This window comes from Trichosurus vulpecula, chromosome 3 (genome assembly GCF_011100635.1).
Source record: "Trichosurus vulpecula isolate mTriVul1 chromosome 3, mTriVul1.pri, whole genome shotgun sequence".
In the NCBI taxonomy this organism is placed as follows: domain Eukaryota; kingdom Metazoa; phylum Chordata; class Mammalia; order Diprotodontia; family Phalangeridae; genus Trichosurus; species Trichosurus vulpecula.
Window position 1 is genome coordinate 397,047,595 of NC_050575.1, and position 14,869 is coordinate 397,062,463.

General features: G+C 47.9%; 1 protein-coding gene across 3 annotated transcripts in view; it reads right to left on the minus strand.

Moving 5' to 3' along the window:
- Positions 1-395: 395 nt before the first annotated feature.
- The window catches only part of ZNRF1 (zinc and ring finger 1), a 93,276-nt gene continuing 78,802 nt past the window's right edge, over positions 396-14,869 (minus strand). Inside the window, exons 3-5 of one of the 3 annotated variants that reach the window (XM_036752617.1) lie at positions 4,497-4,602; positions 2,695-2,785; positions 396-1,803 (exon numbers count right to left, since the gene is read on the minus strand). In XM_036752617.1, the coding sequence (XP_036608512.1) occupies positions 2,728-2,785; positions 4,497-4,602 (164 nt within the window). In that variant the 3' untranslated portion in view covers positions 396-1,803; positions 2,695-2,727. The remainder of the gene's footprint in view (positions 1,804-2,694; positions 2,786-4,496; positions 4,603-14,869) is intronic. The other 2 variants (XM_036752619.1, XM_036752618.1) reach the window with 2 other exon arrangements.

Here is a 14,869-nt window from a genome sequence, read left to right on the forward strand (position 1 = left end):
CTCCAAGGTCGTCTGAGGGAAGCCAGTCAAGCACCCTCTGAGCCGGGCTGTCTAGTGTCCCTCACTTCATCCTTCCTAGTCCCTCTGCACCAACCTCTTCCCAGAAGGCACAAGATCCCCTGCCTCCATTCAACACATCGCAGCTGTGGCTGTTGGGCCCCCAATTATTCACTAGATCAGGTGGTCCACAAGCCTGCAAGAAAGGGCCAGCAGAGTTGGTAAAAATGACTGTGAATAGGAGTGTTTTCCCTCTGAACCTGATAAGGTTTTTGTATCAGTCACTTATCAACCACCAGAACAATCCCAGGCTCAATGGGGAGGCCATGAGATTAAGAGTGGGAGGCAAAAGCCAGAAGCATCTCTTTCTCAGCATCACAAGCAAAACTCCATTATAATAAAATCACACCAAGCATCTTTTATTGAACATTATTTTAATACCATATCAAAACACCTTGACTAATGAAGAAAGCTTTTCCCCCAAGCTTTGAACAATTTTTTAAACATTTTCAGTTTTTTCTTTTTTAATATATAAATACATAAACCTATCCTGCATGGGCCGATGCCACGTGAACGCTGATGGCTAAAATGTTCTCAAACAGAGTGCCTGAAAACAGGGGTGTGGCTGTACCTCTTTTCCTTTTTTTTTTTAATAAATTTTTAAAAGTTTTTTGAAAAAAAAAGAGAGAGAAAATATCCACAAGGGTCTAAGAAAAATGTTCAGGCATCTTTGCAGGACACTTGTGATTTTTAGATCCTCTGAACTGTACTGAAGACCAAAACTGGGTGAGGGAGGGGGAGAAGAAATGGAGATGGAAGAGGAAGAGAAAACAGGAGGAAAGGTCTTGGAAGTGTTGTCTTTTGGCAATTAGGAGTCATGACACCAAGTGGAGTCTAGAAGCAAGAGGAGGAAAGTGCAAAATCAAAACCGAAGATGGGCATAAAGTTGGGCCGGGGATGAGGCAGGGGTTGGGAGGGGAAGGAAGGAGAAGACAGGGAGGGGATGCTGGCTGTGAGGACTTGGCTGGGTTCAGTCACGCAAAACAGGAATCTTGTAAACATCACCAGGAAAAACACCAGTGGACACTAGACTTGTTTGTTTGTAAACACGTTAAAGACAGACCCACAATGCCTTTCAAAGGTAAAAGAAAATGCCCTTTCCCTCCTGGGATGGGAGTGGGGGTGGGGGGTAGTAGGGAGAGGACTGCCCGAGTTTCTTCTTTCCAATTCATCCTCATTGGATTTGGTGTCCTCAAGGGAGAAGGGGGAAACAGCTCTCTCAAAGTCAGTGCAGAAGGGTGCCCCGTCCCCACGGGTCCCAAGCTCTGTCTGGTGCCTGGGGAGCCTTGTCTCGGGGACTGGGGGCTGTCCTTTTGTGGACTGTAATAAATAAGTCGTGCTCCGTCTGGCCAGAGGGCCAGCAGCAGCTCCATCCCACCAGAGGCCCGGGGGCCCAGTGTGTCATGTCTGCTGTTGGTGTCTGGGGGAGCCCCCTGAAGCCAAACATCATGACAGGATTTCAGCATCGCAATCCAGCAACAGGCTCCTCTCCTCTTCTCTCCCCATGTCATCAATATTTGAGGTGAAGGTAAAAATAGCAGATGTCCCTGATTGGTCTGACATCATCTGTTCTGGGGGTTTAGTTGAAATAAATAAAATAAAACAAAAACTAACCAAAAACGATGAAGAAAATAAAAACCCAATTGAGGTGCTGGAGTGGATTAGAGGGTATTGGCAGGTTAGCCCAGAACTGTGAAGGGACAGGTGGGATGGGGGAGAGGATGGTCAGCAGTAAAGCAAGGTGCCCTGGGGAAGAAAATGAAAGGTCAAACCCCTAAGTCCACACACGGGAAGGGCAATAGGGTGGGGAGACAGCCACTGGTGACAGCCCAATGAAGAAAATCAAGAAATCACCAGGGGTTCTGGTGGGAGCCTGTGGGTTTAGACAGGGTTCAGTGTGCACGAGACTCCCTGCTAGAGCCACTTAAACCAGAGGGGCACGTCATATTCCCCAGAACAGTCTGAGACAGGTTTTCTCTGGGAGAAGACCCTCTGCCACCAAGCCTGACCGAGCAGGAAGCTGCGAGGATTCAGGGAGACCCCCCCACCGCCCCAGGTTCACAACAGTCAGCATCTGTCCCCTTTCCACTGCTGTTTCTTACTTCCCTGTCCCAACTGTTTTTATAATTACGCTCAAAGAGATGCAGAGTGGCCCAGTGGATAGAGAGCTGGCCATGGAGCAAGATCTGGGTTCAAATTCTGCCTCTTGATACTTGGTGGTTGTGTGACTATGGACAAGTCACTGCATTTCTCAGCAGTGCCCTCTCTCAATGTTTTAAGCGGCAGAGAAGGTACCGTCAATTTTGGCAGAGGAAGTTCCCTCATCCAGATGTGCCCCATACCGAAAAAAAAAAAAATCACAGGTCCAGTTTTTATCCTTAATTACGTACCCATCAGTCAGACTGCTCCTTTATCCCCCCCTTCTGCATAAAAGCATTTTCCTTTTGTGAAGCTGTCATGTTGTACTCTGTTCCCACCCCCTTCCTAGGGCTTGGTATGCTAAGAATAACATGGCCTCCTACCCCCACCTGAAGCAACAACCCGAGGATCCCTGCCAAGGCTGCCAAGGATCCTGCAGGCAGAGCTGTCTCACCCAAGGGAAGCCTGGCCCTAGGAGCTGTCTCCTGCAGTGCTCACCTTTGAGAGGAGTCAGCAAGCATGCCTGATGAGTCAATCAGAAGGGTGCTCTGGACAGGATCTGTTCACTTCAAACCAAGAATCTATACAGCTGAGGCAAACAAAGTACACAAGAGCATCAGTCACCAGGGAGCCACTGTCCTTCGCTACCATTCACAGTTCAAAGGGCAGGATTCCTGAGCATCAGGTTGAGCCTTTACTAGGAAAAAGGACTGACCTTTAGACCTCAAAACCCCCAAGAAATAAGACCACACCAGTGTGTTGACAGAGGATGGGGTGGCGGTGGTGGGGGGGTGGGGGCAATTCAAGGACCAGGTGCTGACACATCACTCAAGCTGTACTGGATGTACTGAGACTGAGCTGGCTCTGTTACTGGCAAGCTGAAGAACCCTGGGCAAGCTGCTTGGCTTCTGAACCCATTTTTATAGATTTAAATGAATCTGGATGATTCCCAAGAACCCATCCTTTCAGCTGAAAAGCTCTATGATTTAGGAGCCCTGGAGGAAGAGTGGGGCTCCACTAGAAAACGGTCCTCCCAGACGTAGTGGAGGGAAGACGACTAGAGATGGAGCGAAGCACATGGCTAAACCTGGGCCAGACGCACCAAGCCATAAGAGCAGGGAAGGCATAGCAAGAAAACAAAGGGTTGGGTCAGTGAAACATATGCTTCCTAGGAGAGGATCTCAAGGCTCGCAAACAAGTCTGTCTATGGGGAACACCACTGGAGCTGCAGCTGGCTTGGTCAGGGCCTGTCCGTCTGCTGTAGGAGAAGGAGGAGGAGGAGAAGGGAAGAAGCTGCTACTTCCTGACAGCACTGAGGAAGAGGCCTGGGGAGAGGGTGAGGATGCGAGATCGAGTGAACCTCATCAGGTAATAAAGGCTAGAACAACGTGAGAGAATTAGAGCTTCTCTCTTTAGGATGGTTCTCTGATTGGGAAAGCAGTCTCGGGATGTCCAAAGGGAGGGACCAGATGCTTTGCTTGTGTTCTTTCCTGGGGCCAAATGTTTTCTTACCCTGATCCTGTTTCCTTCCAAGGTTCCCCAGGGCCCTCCTATACCAAGTCTCTGAGTCAGTGACTTCCATCAGGTCATCCTGGCCCAGCGCCTATTCACTAATAGCCTCTCCACTTCCCAGTGACTCTGCGGCTCTGGTGGGAGCTAGTTATGACTGCAAGTGGGCGGGAAGGTGAGGGAGGGAGGGATTTGCTGGGGAGAACAGGTGGTGTCCCACCAAAGGTACACAATGTCTCTTCAGCAGAGAACGTGGAGTCATCAGGGAGGAAGTGTCTTCTTTCCAGCTGGAAACAAGATTGAGGTGCTGTGGTAGAGCATGCAGGGGAAACCTCAGCAACGCTAAATATAGCAGTTTTTAGTGCCACAGCTAAACAGGTAGTGCTTAGTATTGTCTCGAAGCCCTCCTCTGAAAGGATGCCACTGGGCACCTGCCCAGCCCAGGCCCATTATGCCCCAACTCGGCAAGGAAGAGAACACAGTCACGAAGGATGATGAGGGAATCCTGCAGCTGGGATAGAGAATGTGACAAGACGGGGGACGAGGGCACAGCTTTCTACGTGATTGTGGCTGTCTAGGGAAGGAAAGCTAGAGCAGAACCCCAGCCAAAGGCAGCCCCCACCCACACCCCATCCTCTGACAAACCTTCCCCGCCCCTCTTCTGCTGGCCTGATGGACACCTGTGGGACAGAGTGACAGCCGTCTTCTGTGGGTCTGTCCTTTCGATCTGCCCAACACGCATCCATCGCTCTAAGGTGACACCATTGTGGGGATGGGAAACCTTTTCGTACCTTTTGTGATAAATGCAGAGGCAGGGCAGCCTCGCTATGGTGTCTCCCTGAAGTAACTCCTCCAGGCAGATCACGCATTCTCCTGCATCTTTAGTTAGCACATCATCTGTAAAGGGGATGAGAAGAGAGAAGACAGGCAGCATTAGGCATTGCATAGGCAGGTCCTAAGCACGTCTGTACCCACAATATCTTGCTAATGTGGAGAGGGGTGTAGAGCCGCTGGTAAGTGAGACATGGTCTTTATCCTTTAAGAATGCATTTTACTGGGGAAACAGGGACTAACACATATAGCACGGCAGCTTGAGGGGAAGGAAAAGTCGAACAAACAATAAAAAGCAACAGATGATTAAGTGCCAAATGAGTGAGGCTAACAATAGAAGTCACCGTGGGTTGTAATGGTGAGGGTAATATTCATAGAAGGGGTGGAACCTGAATTAGATTTTGAAAAATAGAGAGGACAGAGAGCTAGACAGAGTAAGAGGGAGTGGCAGGGAGTCAAAATTGGGAAGGGAGAAAAGAGGGAGAGACGAGAGGGGGAGGAGAGTAAGAAAGTAGGAGGACAGGAGGCGGGGGGTGGGAAAGAGGAAGGGGAAGGACAGAAGGGAAAAGAGGAGAGATAAGTGGAGATAAATTCTGAGAAGAGCAGGAAGAAAAGGTCCATATTGGAGAGCTGTTGGAAAGGTAAGTTGGGGTAGTTAGAGACCTTTGTCAAAAGCAGCAGCCCAGAAGAACAATTTGGAACTATGCCCAAAGGACTATAAAAATGTGCATACCCTTTGACCCAGCAATACTGCTTCTAGGTCTGTACCCCAAAGAGATCACGCAAATGGGGAAAGAACCCACATGTACAAAAATATTTATAGCAGCTCTTTTTGTGGTGGCAAAGAATTGGAAGTTGAGGGGATGTCTATCAATTGGGGAACGACTGAACAAGCTGTGGTATATGAATGTAATGGAATACTATTGTGCTATAAGAAATGATGAGCCGGCAGACTTCAGAAAAACCTGGAAAGACTTACATGAACTGATGCTGAATGAACGGGGCAGAAGCAGGAGAATATTGTACGCAGTAACAGCCACAGTGTGCAAGGACTGACTTTGATAGACTTAGCCCTTCTCAGCAATGCAAGGACCTAAAACTTTTCCAAAGGACTCAAGATGGAAAAGCCATTCCCATCCAGAGAAAGAACTGTGGAGTCTGAAGGCAGAGCAAAGCAGACTATGTTCTCTTTTGTCTTGTTTCAATTTGTTTTGTTCTCTTTCTCATGTTTCTCCCATTCATTATAATTCTTCTATGACTAGTGTGGAAATGTGTTTAATAGGAATGTATATGTAGATGCCCTGTCGGATTGCATGCCATCTTAGGGAGGGAGGAGGAGAAAATCTAAAACTTATGAAGTGAATGCTGAAAACTGAAAACAAATAAATTAATAAACTGGGGGGAGAGGGGGGAGCAGTAGCCCAGAGTTTCACCTCCAGACTCCTCCACACAAGCAGAGCTGATTCCCTACCCACAGGAACTGTATCTTCTCAACCAAAAATCAGGGCTCACTCTTAGGAAAGATACTCTTCCTGTCAAGCCTCTTTTCTGCAGTCTGTTTGGTTGCTGTACCCATGCTTGTAGCTCTGGGGTCTAACCTATTTTAGAGAGCTTAGAGCATGGGTGAGACATAAAGATTCTTGTAGGGGCAGCTAGGTGGCGCAGTGGGTAGAGCACTGGCTCTGGAGTCAAGAGGACCTGAGTTCAGATGTGGCCTCAGATACTTGACATATGTACTAGCTGCATGACCTTGGGCAAGTCACTTAACCCCAACTGCCCTGCCAAAACAAACAAACAAACAAACAAACAAACAAAGACTCCTACAGATGTCATCGGTCTCATGGAGAGATGGCTTTGTATGCCCTGAGCCTCAGTCAAACCAGGGTATATTGGCCATGGGGGTAATATGAGAGAACACCACTGGATTGCCTGCCACTGTAAGGTCTCACAACTGACTGCGTACATTACAGATTCATGTCATTCCATTTCAGCCGGGCCCTTACTGCAGTAAGGAAGTCCCTTTATTGCTCTCTGATTGAGATAGGTCTCATTCCACACAGAAGCTGTTTCAAGCCTCTCTTCCTCCTTACACTGAGGATCTTGACTAATTTTACTGAAAAAAAAAAAAAAAAAGCTTTTCAATATGCCCTCCCTCTCCTTCCATTCTCTTTATCGTCCCTTGGTGTCTCTCACACTCTCCTTTTGTCCCTCAGTCTGCCAAAGGGGGGCCCTTCTCCTTGCCCGGTTCAACCCTCTCTACATTCAGTCAGTCTTCTAGTACTCATTAAGCTCCTCCTCTGTGCCAGGCACTGTGCTAATCACTGGGGGTACAAAAAAGGGCAAAAAACAATCACTGCTTTCAAGGAGCTCACATCACGCAAACCACCACATACAAACATGATAGAGGCAGGACAAATTGGAGGCAGACTCAGAAGGAAGGCCCTGGAATTAAAGAGGAGCAGGATAGGCTTCTTGAGGAAGGGACGATTTTTGCTGAGCCCCAGCATGGGGGACAGCCAGGGGGAACACATAGCACGGGGTATTGAAGATTATGTCAGGGAGAAGGGTGGATGAGGCCCAGAAAGGTAGAAAGGGCTCAAAGGCAGACAGAGGATCTGATGGGGGCCCTGGAGGGGAGACCTGCACACTAGGAAGATCACTGTGATGGCAGAGTGGGGAGGGCAGCGCCAGAGAGGCCAGCCCCTCTCCCAGCTTCTCTGGCAGATCTGCATTCTCAATCTCCCTCCTCTCTTGAGAATCTTCAGCCTCTCCCCATATGCTGCCTTCAAACATGCCCAAGTCTCCCACTACTTAAACCAATCTTCACTAGGCCCCAATATCCTCTCAAGCTATCACCCTACATTTCTCCTCCTTGAACAAGACCCGCTTATCTTTGCAGTCCCCACTTCCTCTCCTCTTACTCACCCTGGCAACCTGGCTCCCAACTACCTCATTCCATCAAAACTGCTCTCTCCAAAGTTAGAGATCTTTTCACTGCCGCACGCGAAGGTCCTTTCTCAGGACTCCCCACTCTCAATGTCTCTGCCAACCACTCTGTCCTCAGGGGTTTTCCTGACACTCCTGTCTCCTGACCTGCCCTCTCTCTGATCATCTCTCCATCTCCTCTGACGGCTCATCATCTATTAAAGAGTCGGGTATCAAGGAGCCCTGGGCCTGGAGGCACAAAGACCAAACTCCAATCCGACCTCAGACACTTCCTTAGCCATATGACCTTGGACAAGTCACTTAACTCCTGTCTGCCTAGTTCCTTCATTTGCCGAGTAAGGATAACAACCGCCCCTGCCTCCCAGGCTTGTGGAGGTCAGATCACAATTGGGAAGTGCTTAGCATGGTACTTGGCACAAAGTACGTGCTCTATGAATGTCAGCCAGCACTAATAATAACACTAACGCCATGCCTCCTAACAGGGGGCTCCTCAAGGTTCAGTCCTAGGTCCCCTCGGCTTCCATGGGCTTCAGATCTGAACTTCAGGCCCACATTGCCAATGACCCATACTGGAGCCTTAGAGAAAACTCAAACTCCATGAGTCTAAAACTGAACTTGTCATCTTTCACCCCAAACCTTTCTGTTACTGTCAAAGTGCCTCAGACTGTCCTTCCAGTGTCCCGATTTCATAGCCTCAGCCTTATCCTGGACTCCTCATTTGCCCTCACCCCTGGTTATCAACCTCTAGGTCTTGGCTTCTCTTCTTTCACAACATCTCCTCCATCTGATTTCTCCTGCACCTCTCCACACACACCTGCTGCCTGAGAGCCGGGCTCTGAACAGCCTCCTAAGGGCCTCTCCTTACCTCTAGTCTTCTGCTGCTCATAGTACTCCCCAATTGGCCAACTCCAAGGCTTCCTATTGCCTCCAGAGGAGGGTAAAATAGAAACTCCTCAGTTTAGCTTTTAAAGGCCTTTACAAATTGGCCCCAATCTGTATTTCAACCTTGGATGGATATTACGTCCCTCCTATACTCTGTAATCCGGCCAAACAGATTTTCCTCTGTTCTTCACAGGTCCTACTCCATTTCCCATCTCTGCTTCTTTGGACTGGCCATTCTCCTGGCTTACTACGTTCTTCCTCCTCGCCCCGGTCTCATGGGATTCTCTTTAACATGCAGTTCAAGCTTCGTCTTCTGCAGGAAGACTTTCTGGATCCCTCCCAACTACCTTGTATTTATATATGCATGTGTGTGTGTTTGTGTGTGTGTGAGTACACACTGTATATACTTAAATGTTGTATTTGTTGTCTCTCCCATTAGAATGTAGGCTCATTTCAAGGAGAGATCACTGTATTCTTTGTACCTGTATCCCCGGCATGTGGCACATAGTAAGCACTAAATAAATGCTTGCTGACTGACTGATTGATTTCTCAATTTACCAATATTAAGGCATCTCATACCAAACATTTGGTAAGAAATGAAATAAGCTCCCCGCCCAAGGCATTTCCTTTAAATGAGCCCCCATGCCTCAGTGGAGCTGGGAGGGACTATACAGCTTCACCTTGCTAATGAATGATACTCTTTCACATGTCTACAAATGCTTTTTGGATTTGAAGAGAACTTTCATACTCATGCCATTTGAGCCTCACAAACATCCTGTGAGGCAGGCAGAGCAGATTTCTACTATAGGTTATACAAAAATACTGACTCAGAAAGCCCGACTGGCTTAGAACTAGAAGCAAAACCCTTTCTGGCTTCTAGTGCAGGGCACTTTCCATTATAGTCCCTTATTTTGATGGAACATATATGTAAAAGGAATATGTATGAAGATGACATAGAATGGTGATATTGCATGGCCTAGAATATGGTCTACAGAGGAAACAGGGTAAGCACTAAACCTGAATCACAAGGGCTCTACTGAGTCATGAGAGAAACAGCTCAGAAGAGAGAACATAGTTAATAAGCATTTATTAAGTGCCTACTATGTGCCAGGTATCTCATTTAGAACCAGGGATACAAAAAAGGCAAAAGACAGTCTCTAACCTCAAGGAGCTCAAAAGCTGAATGGGGGACAACAAGCAAACATAGGTACAAACAAGTTATATGCAGGATAAGTAGGAAATAATTAAAAGAGGAAAAGGCACTAGAAGTAAGAGGTGTTGGGAAAAGCTTCCAGTAAAAGAGGGGATTTTAGTTGGTACTTAAAAGGAAGCCAGGAGAGAACGCTGCAGGCATGGGGGATGGCCAGGGTAAATGCCCAGAGCTCACAGAGATGGACTGTCTTCTTGGTTTAACAGCAAGGCAGCTGGCATCAGTGGATCAAAGGCATAGGGGAGTAAGGTGTAAGGACACTGGAAAGGTAGTGGGGAGCTAGGTTATGAAGAGATCTGAATGCCAAACAGAGGATTTAGAGAATAAAGGAGGCTAAGGTCTGATTCCTGACTCACTGGGATATACATCAAGTGGTTGTCCATCTGCCTGGCTCCACATCAGGCTAACTGAAGGATGTCCATTGAAAAGAAGACAATGAACAATCGATTCCAACAGAAAGGGCAGAGGGCATGATGCTTCAAAGTGGAGCAAGATCGTTGCTTTTATCATATTGCAAACAGGTAGAGAGAAGCCACTTCCTCCTTCTTCTCTGAATCTGAAAAATAAAAGGACTAGACTAGAGGATAACTAGAAAGCTCCTTAAGGCTATTGAGCTCTGAAATTCTCTCACCTAACATTTTAGGATACAAGACAATATTAGTAACTCCCTTTCCCAAGGTACTTACTCTTCTCTTTGGTTGTGGCTGTTGAGTCATTTCAGTCTTGTCAGATTCTGTGACCCCATTTGGGGTTTTCTTGGCAGAGACACTGGAGTGGTTTGCCATTTCCTTCTCCAGCTTAATTTAAAGATGAGGAAACTGAGGCAAACAGGGTTAAGGGACTTGCCCAGGGTCACACAGCTAGTAAGTGTCTGAGGCCAGATTTGAATTGAGGAAGAGGGGTCTTCCTGACTCCAGGCCTAGCATGCTATGTACTATGGAGCCACACTTCTCTTTGGTAATACTGGCCAAACTCAAAGGAGGAAGAGGAAAGAGGAGGAGATGGGAAAGAAAGAAGTGATGGAGATTTCACTTTCCTAGGCTACTCTAGTACCAGCTGAAAGACTTATTCAAGCACCCTGGGGTCTGGTGCTGGCTCCTTCTGAAGGGATGGGTATCTCTCATCCCTCACTCTGCCCTGAGGCCTGCTCTCTACCTGACTGGCTTCTACCCTCATTTCACGAGGGGCTTTACTGCTTGCTTGACTCCCTCCCCAGATGTCTCTGCCTCCCCAGCCATCCTGCCTAGACAGAGGTGCACCCCCTACCCCAATGTGTTGTCTTCTCCTATTAGAATGTAAGCGCCTTGAGGACAGACTGTCTTGTTGGATATTATTTGTTCCCTGTCACTTAGCATGGTGACTAGCATACAGTAACTGCTTAATGAATGTTCCATCTGCCACCGATCACTTGCCAATCCCATACTCAGACATGGTGAGATGAGGGGTGGTGAGCCAGGTGGGAAGAGAAGGGGATAACTTCGGAATTTTGACGGCTGGTGAATGAGGCTGGTAAAGTGCCAACGAAATCCCACAGAAAATGGCATGGATAGAATGGAGCCGCTCTGCTGAGCTCCAAATCCAAAGCCTGTCTGACCCAGCTGGCACAGGTCCTTCCCATGAAGATGGGTATAAAAGGAAAGAAGAGGGGGATCTCCTACTGTGTTTACTGCCCCAAGGAACAAAATAGCAACAGGGCAGCTTACAGTTGGTCATGCAGCAGAGCAGACCCAAGGAACCACAGAAAGACCAGCTAATACTGAACATCTTTTCCTAAGCCCAAGGCCTGAAATCTAGCCAATTAAAGTTCCATTTCATTCTTTGTTGTTACTCTTTTATTTCATTGCTGGAATATAAATAACCCTGGTTTCAAGAACACTAAGTTCTTATCACTAATTTATACCTCACTGAAAGAGTTTCTAATCCCCCATTGAAGAAGTTTGGTCAACAAGCATTAGTACTTACTATGTGCCAGTCTCTGCCCTCAAAGAGCAGACAGTTTAGTCAGGGAGATGATATAGAAACAAACAACCAGGCACATACAAACTGTATTCAGAAATCAGTCAATCAATAAGCATTTATTGAGTGTCTCCTATGTGCCAGGCACTGGCAGAGAGAAAGATAATCTGAAGGGGGAAGACAGGAAAAAAGAGAGAGAGAAAGCTGGGAATAAGAGCCTGGAGACTTGGGGGCTAAAACTTGCCCCGTTTCTTCAGTACAGAAAGCTCCTAAGTTTGTGCAATGTGCTCAGAGCAGTGGTGGGGATGAACCCCAGCACACATCTATCTCTGCAGCCCCCTTTACTTGCCCAAACCCCTTCACACAAATGACGCCTTCCCTGATGATGCTCACGATCTTGTGATACAGGGAGGGCAGGCATGACAACTCCCATTCTATAGCTGGGGAAGTGAGGCAGATAAATAAAGTCCCTTAACTCAAGGTCACATAACTAGCTGGTGATAAAACTACGACTAGATATCCTGAGCTTGCTGACTTTGTGCCAAGGATCTCCCCCTGTCCTGCCGAACACTTAAATTCGTTTCTGAACTGTTGCAGGTTCTGTCATTCCTGGGAGTTGATGCAGACGAAGTGAAGTATTAGCACGTAGAGACTGGCTCAGCTCAGAGATCTCTGAGACGTTGCTGGGCTAACAGCCAAAAGCAACATCTCAAGGTCTGGCTGGGCTAATGAACCCTGAGGATCCATCCTTCCCTTTCTCATCCCTTATTGGAACGGGTCTGCCTTCATGCTCCTAGTCAAGTCAATAAGCACATGGTAAGCACTAAGTCCTGGGGATACAGAACAGCTCCCTTCTCCCAAGAAGCTCACATTTTAATGGGGAAGACAATATACAAACAGCTACGTACAAGCAACATAGAGACGGTAACTCGGAGGGAATCTCAATGGGAAGCCACAGCATTAAGGAGGATCAGGAAAGGCTTTGCGTAGAAGGTTGGATTTTAGTGGGACTTGGAAGCCAGAGGGAGAAACAGAATTCTTGGCTTGGGGATACAGGAGAAAGCACACAGAGCGGGGAGACGGAGTGTCTTGTGTGAGTATCGGCAAGGAGGCCAGTGTCACTGGAGCACAGAGTACACGAAGTTGTGCTTGATATGCTTCATGAGATTGTGAAGGGTTTTAAAACAAATAAGGGACCACTGGCGTTATGGTGAATAGTAGAATGACATGGTTGGATCTGCACTTTAAGAACAGTAATGTGACAGCTGGAGGATGGACTGGAGTGGGGAGAGATGAAGCAGAGAGACCAAGCCGAAGGCTGGAAACAGTCCAGGTGGGAGGTTCTAAGGGTGGGCAATAAGATGGTGACAGGGCCAGTGGACAGGAGACCTATACCAGAGAGTTATAAAGGTGAAACTGACAGGACCTGGCAACAGATTAGCTCTCGGGGTTGGCTGTAGGGCAGTAAGAGTGAGGGGTGAGGCTGACGTGTAGCTGTGAGCTTAGGTGAAGGGAAGATGATTGTGCCTTCCACAGTAACAGGGAAGTTAGGAAGAGAGGAGGGCTGGGGGTGGGAAATGAATCTAGTTTTGGACATGCTGAATTTAAGATGTCTATGGGACATCCAGCTCAAGACATCAAATATGCAGCAGGATGTGTAAGACTGAGCATTTTGGGGAGAAAAGTTAGGGCTGAGATAAAGGAATCTATGGGAGATGATGAGGTCACCAAGTGAAACAGTATGGTGATAAGAGTGTCCTTGGGGTAAGGTGCCTTGGACGACAACAACAGTTAAGGAGTGCAGCCTGGATGAAGAGCCAGCAAAAGAGATGAAGGAGGAGGAGTCAGACAGGCAAGAGAAGAAGCAGGAGAGCAGAGGAGGAGAGAGAAACAAGAAGAGGATGATGGGCAGGGTCAAAGGCTGCAGAGAGGTCAAGAAAGATGAGGCCTGAGGAAAAGCTTTTAGATCTGGCAATTAAGAGATCCTAACTATAGAGAGAACAGCTTCACTTGGATGAAGTCAGAAGCCAGACTAGAGAAGAGAGTGAGAGTGAGGGAGGCTCTGACTGCAGACTGTCTTCTCAAAGAGTTTAGTTAAAGAAGGGAGGAGAGAGATAGGATGGTACCTACAGGGATGGATGGATCAAGGGAGGGTTTTATGGGGGCTGGGAGAGACATGGGCATGTTTGTAGGCAGCAGGGAAGAAACCAGTGGAGAGGGAGAGATTGAAGATAGGTGAGGGTGGGGATGGCCAGTGGGACAATCTGCTGGAGAAGACCAGACAGAACAGGATAGGCTGTGCAGGCTGGGGGCAGGGGTTTGCCTTGGCAAGGACAATCTCTACTTCTTCATGTGAGAGAGAAAAAAGTGGCAAAAAGCATCTGACTCACATGAGATGGGCGGGGGGGGGGGTGGGGTGGGGAACAAAGGGAGTTCACGGTGAATGGCCTCCATTTTTCCAGTGGCTGAGGTGGGCGCAGGGGATGGGGGGAGAAGGTCTATGGATGGTTGAAAGGAGATAAAAAGGTGTGGAGGAGCCGCTGGGGAGAGAGGATAGCAAGTTGATTCAGGAGGTTTGAAAGGACTGCCTTTTGGAACGAGGGCCCACAAATTTGTATCAAGGGAGTGTTGTCAGTAATCTTGGCCAGGGACAAAAGAGAAGAGGTGAGGAAACACTCAGGGAAGGGCAAGGTGGAGGATGGAGGCCATGGCTTTGGAGTGTTGCATTATCAGTGAGCGGTTTTTATTAACTGTCCTTTTCATGACCAGGGATGGCTGATGGGTGGGTGAGATGGGGGAAAGGAAAGGTACACTTGAGATCATTGACTGATATAAAACAAAAGGGACCAACTAAACTTGAAGGAAAAAAGGTGGCAGTTTAGAGCTTCTATGGAAGTACTATGTCTGTAGCAAAGGGATCAGAGTTCCCTGTCTGGCTTTAAGCCAGGATAAGGACAAGCACAACACTCGGACTGAACGAATTTGTACAAAGGCTTCTTTTACTATTCCCTGGAGCTCCATGGCTCACAGTTGCTAAAACTCCCCTGGGGTAGTGCAGTGGGATGTATTACAGGGGCTGACTTCTTGAGCTCTCTAAGCTCACCTGGGTGGGACCAGGGGGAGGGGAGTGAGACATAATTACGTTATGGCTAGAGCTGAGGAGGTCAAAACCATTGTCTACTCAGGGCAATGGTTTGTACACTGCCCTATGCAGACATCAGGAAAAAAACGGAGGCCATTCACTAAGAGCTCCCTCTTCTCCCTTCCTCCTTCATCTCACTTCACTCAGATGCCTTTTGCCACCTTCTCCTCCGTGACCCCTGTTCCCTTCTCCTAGCC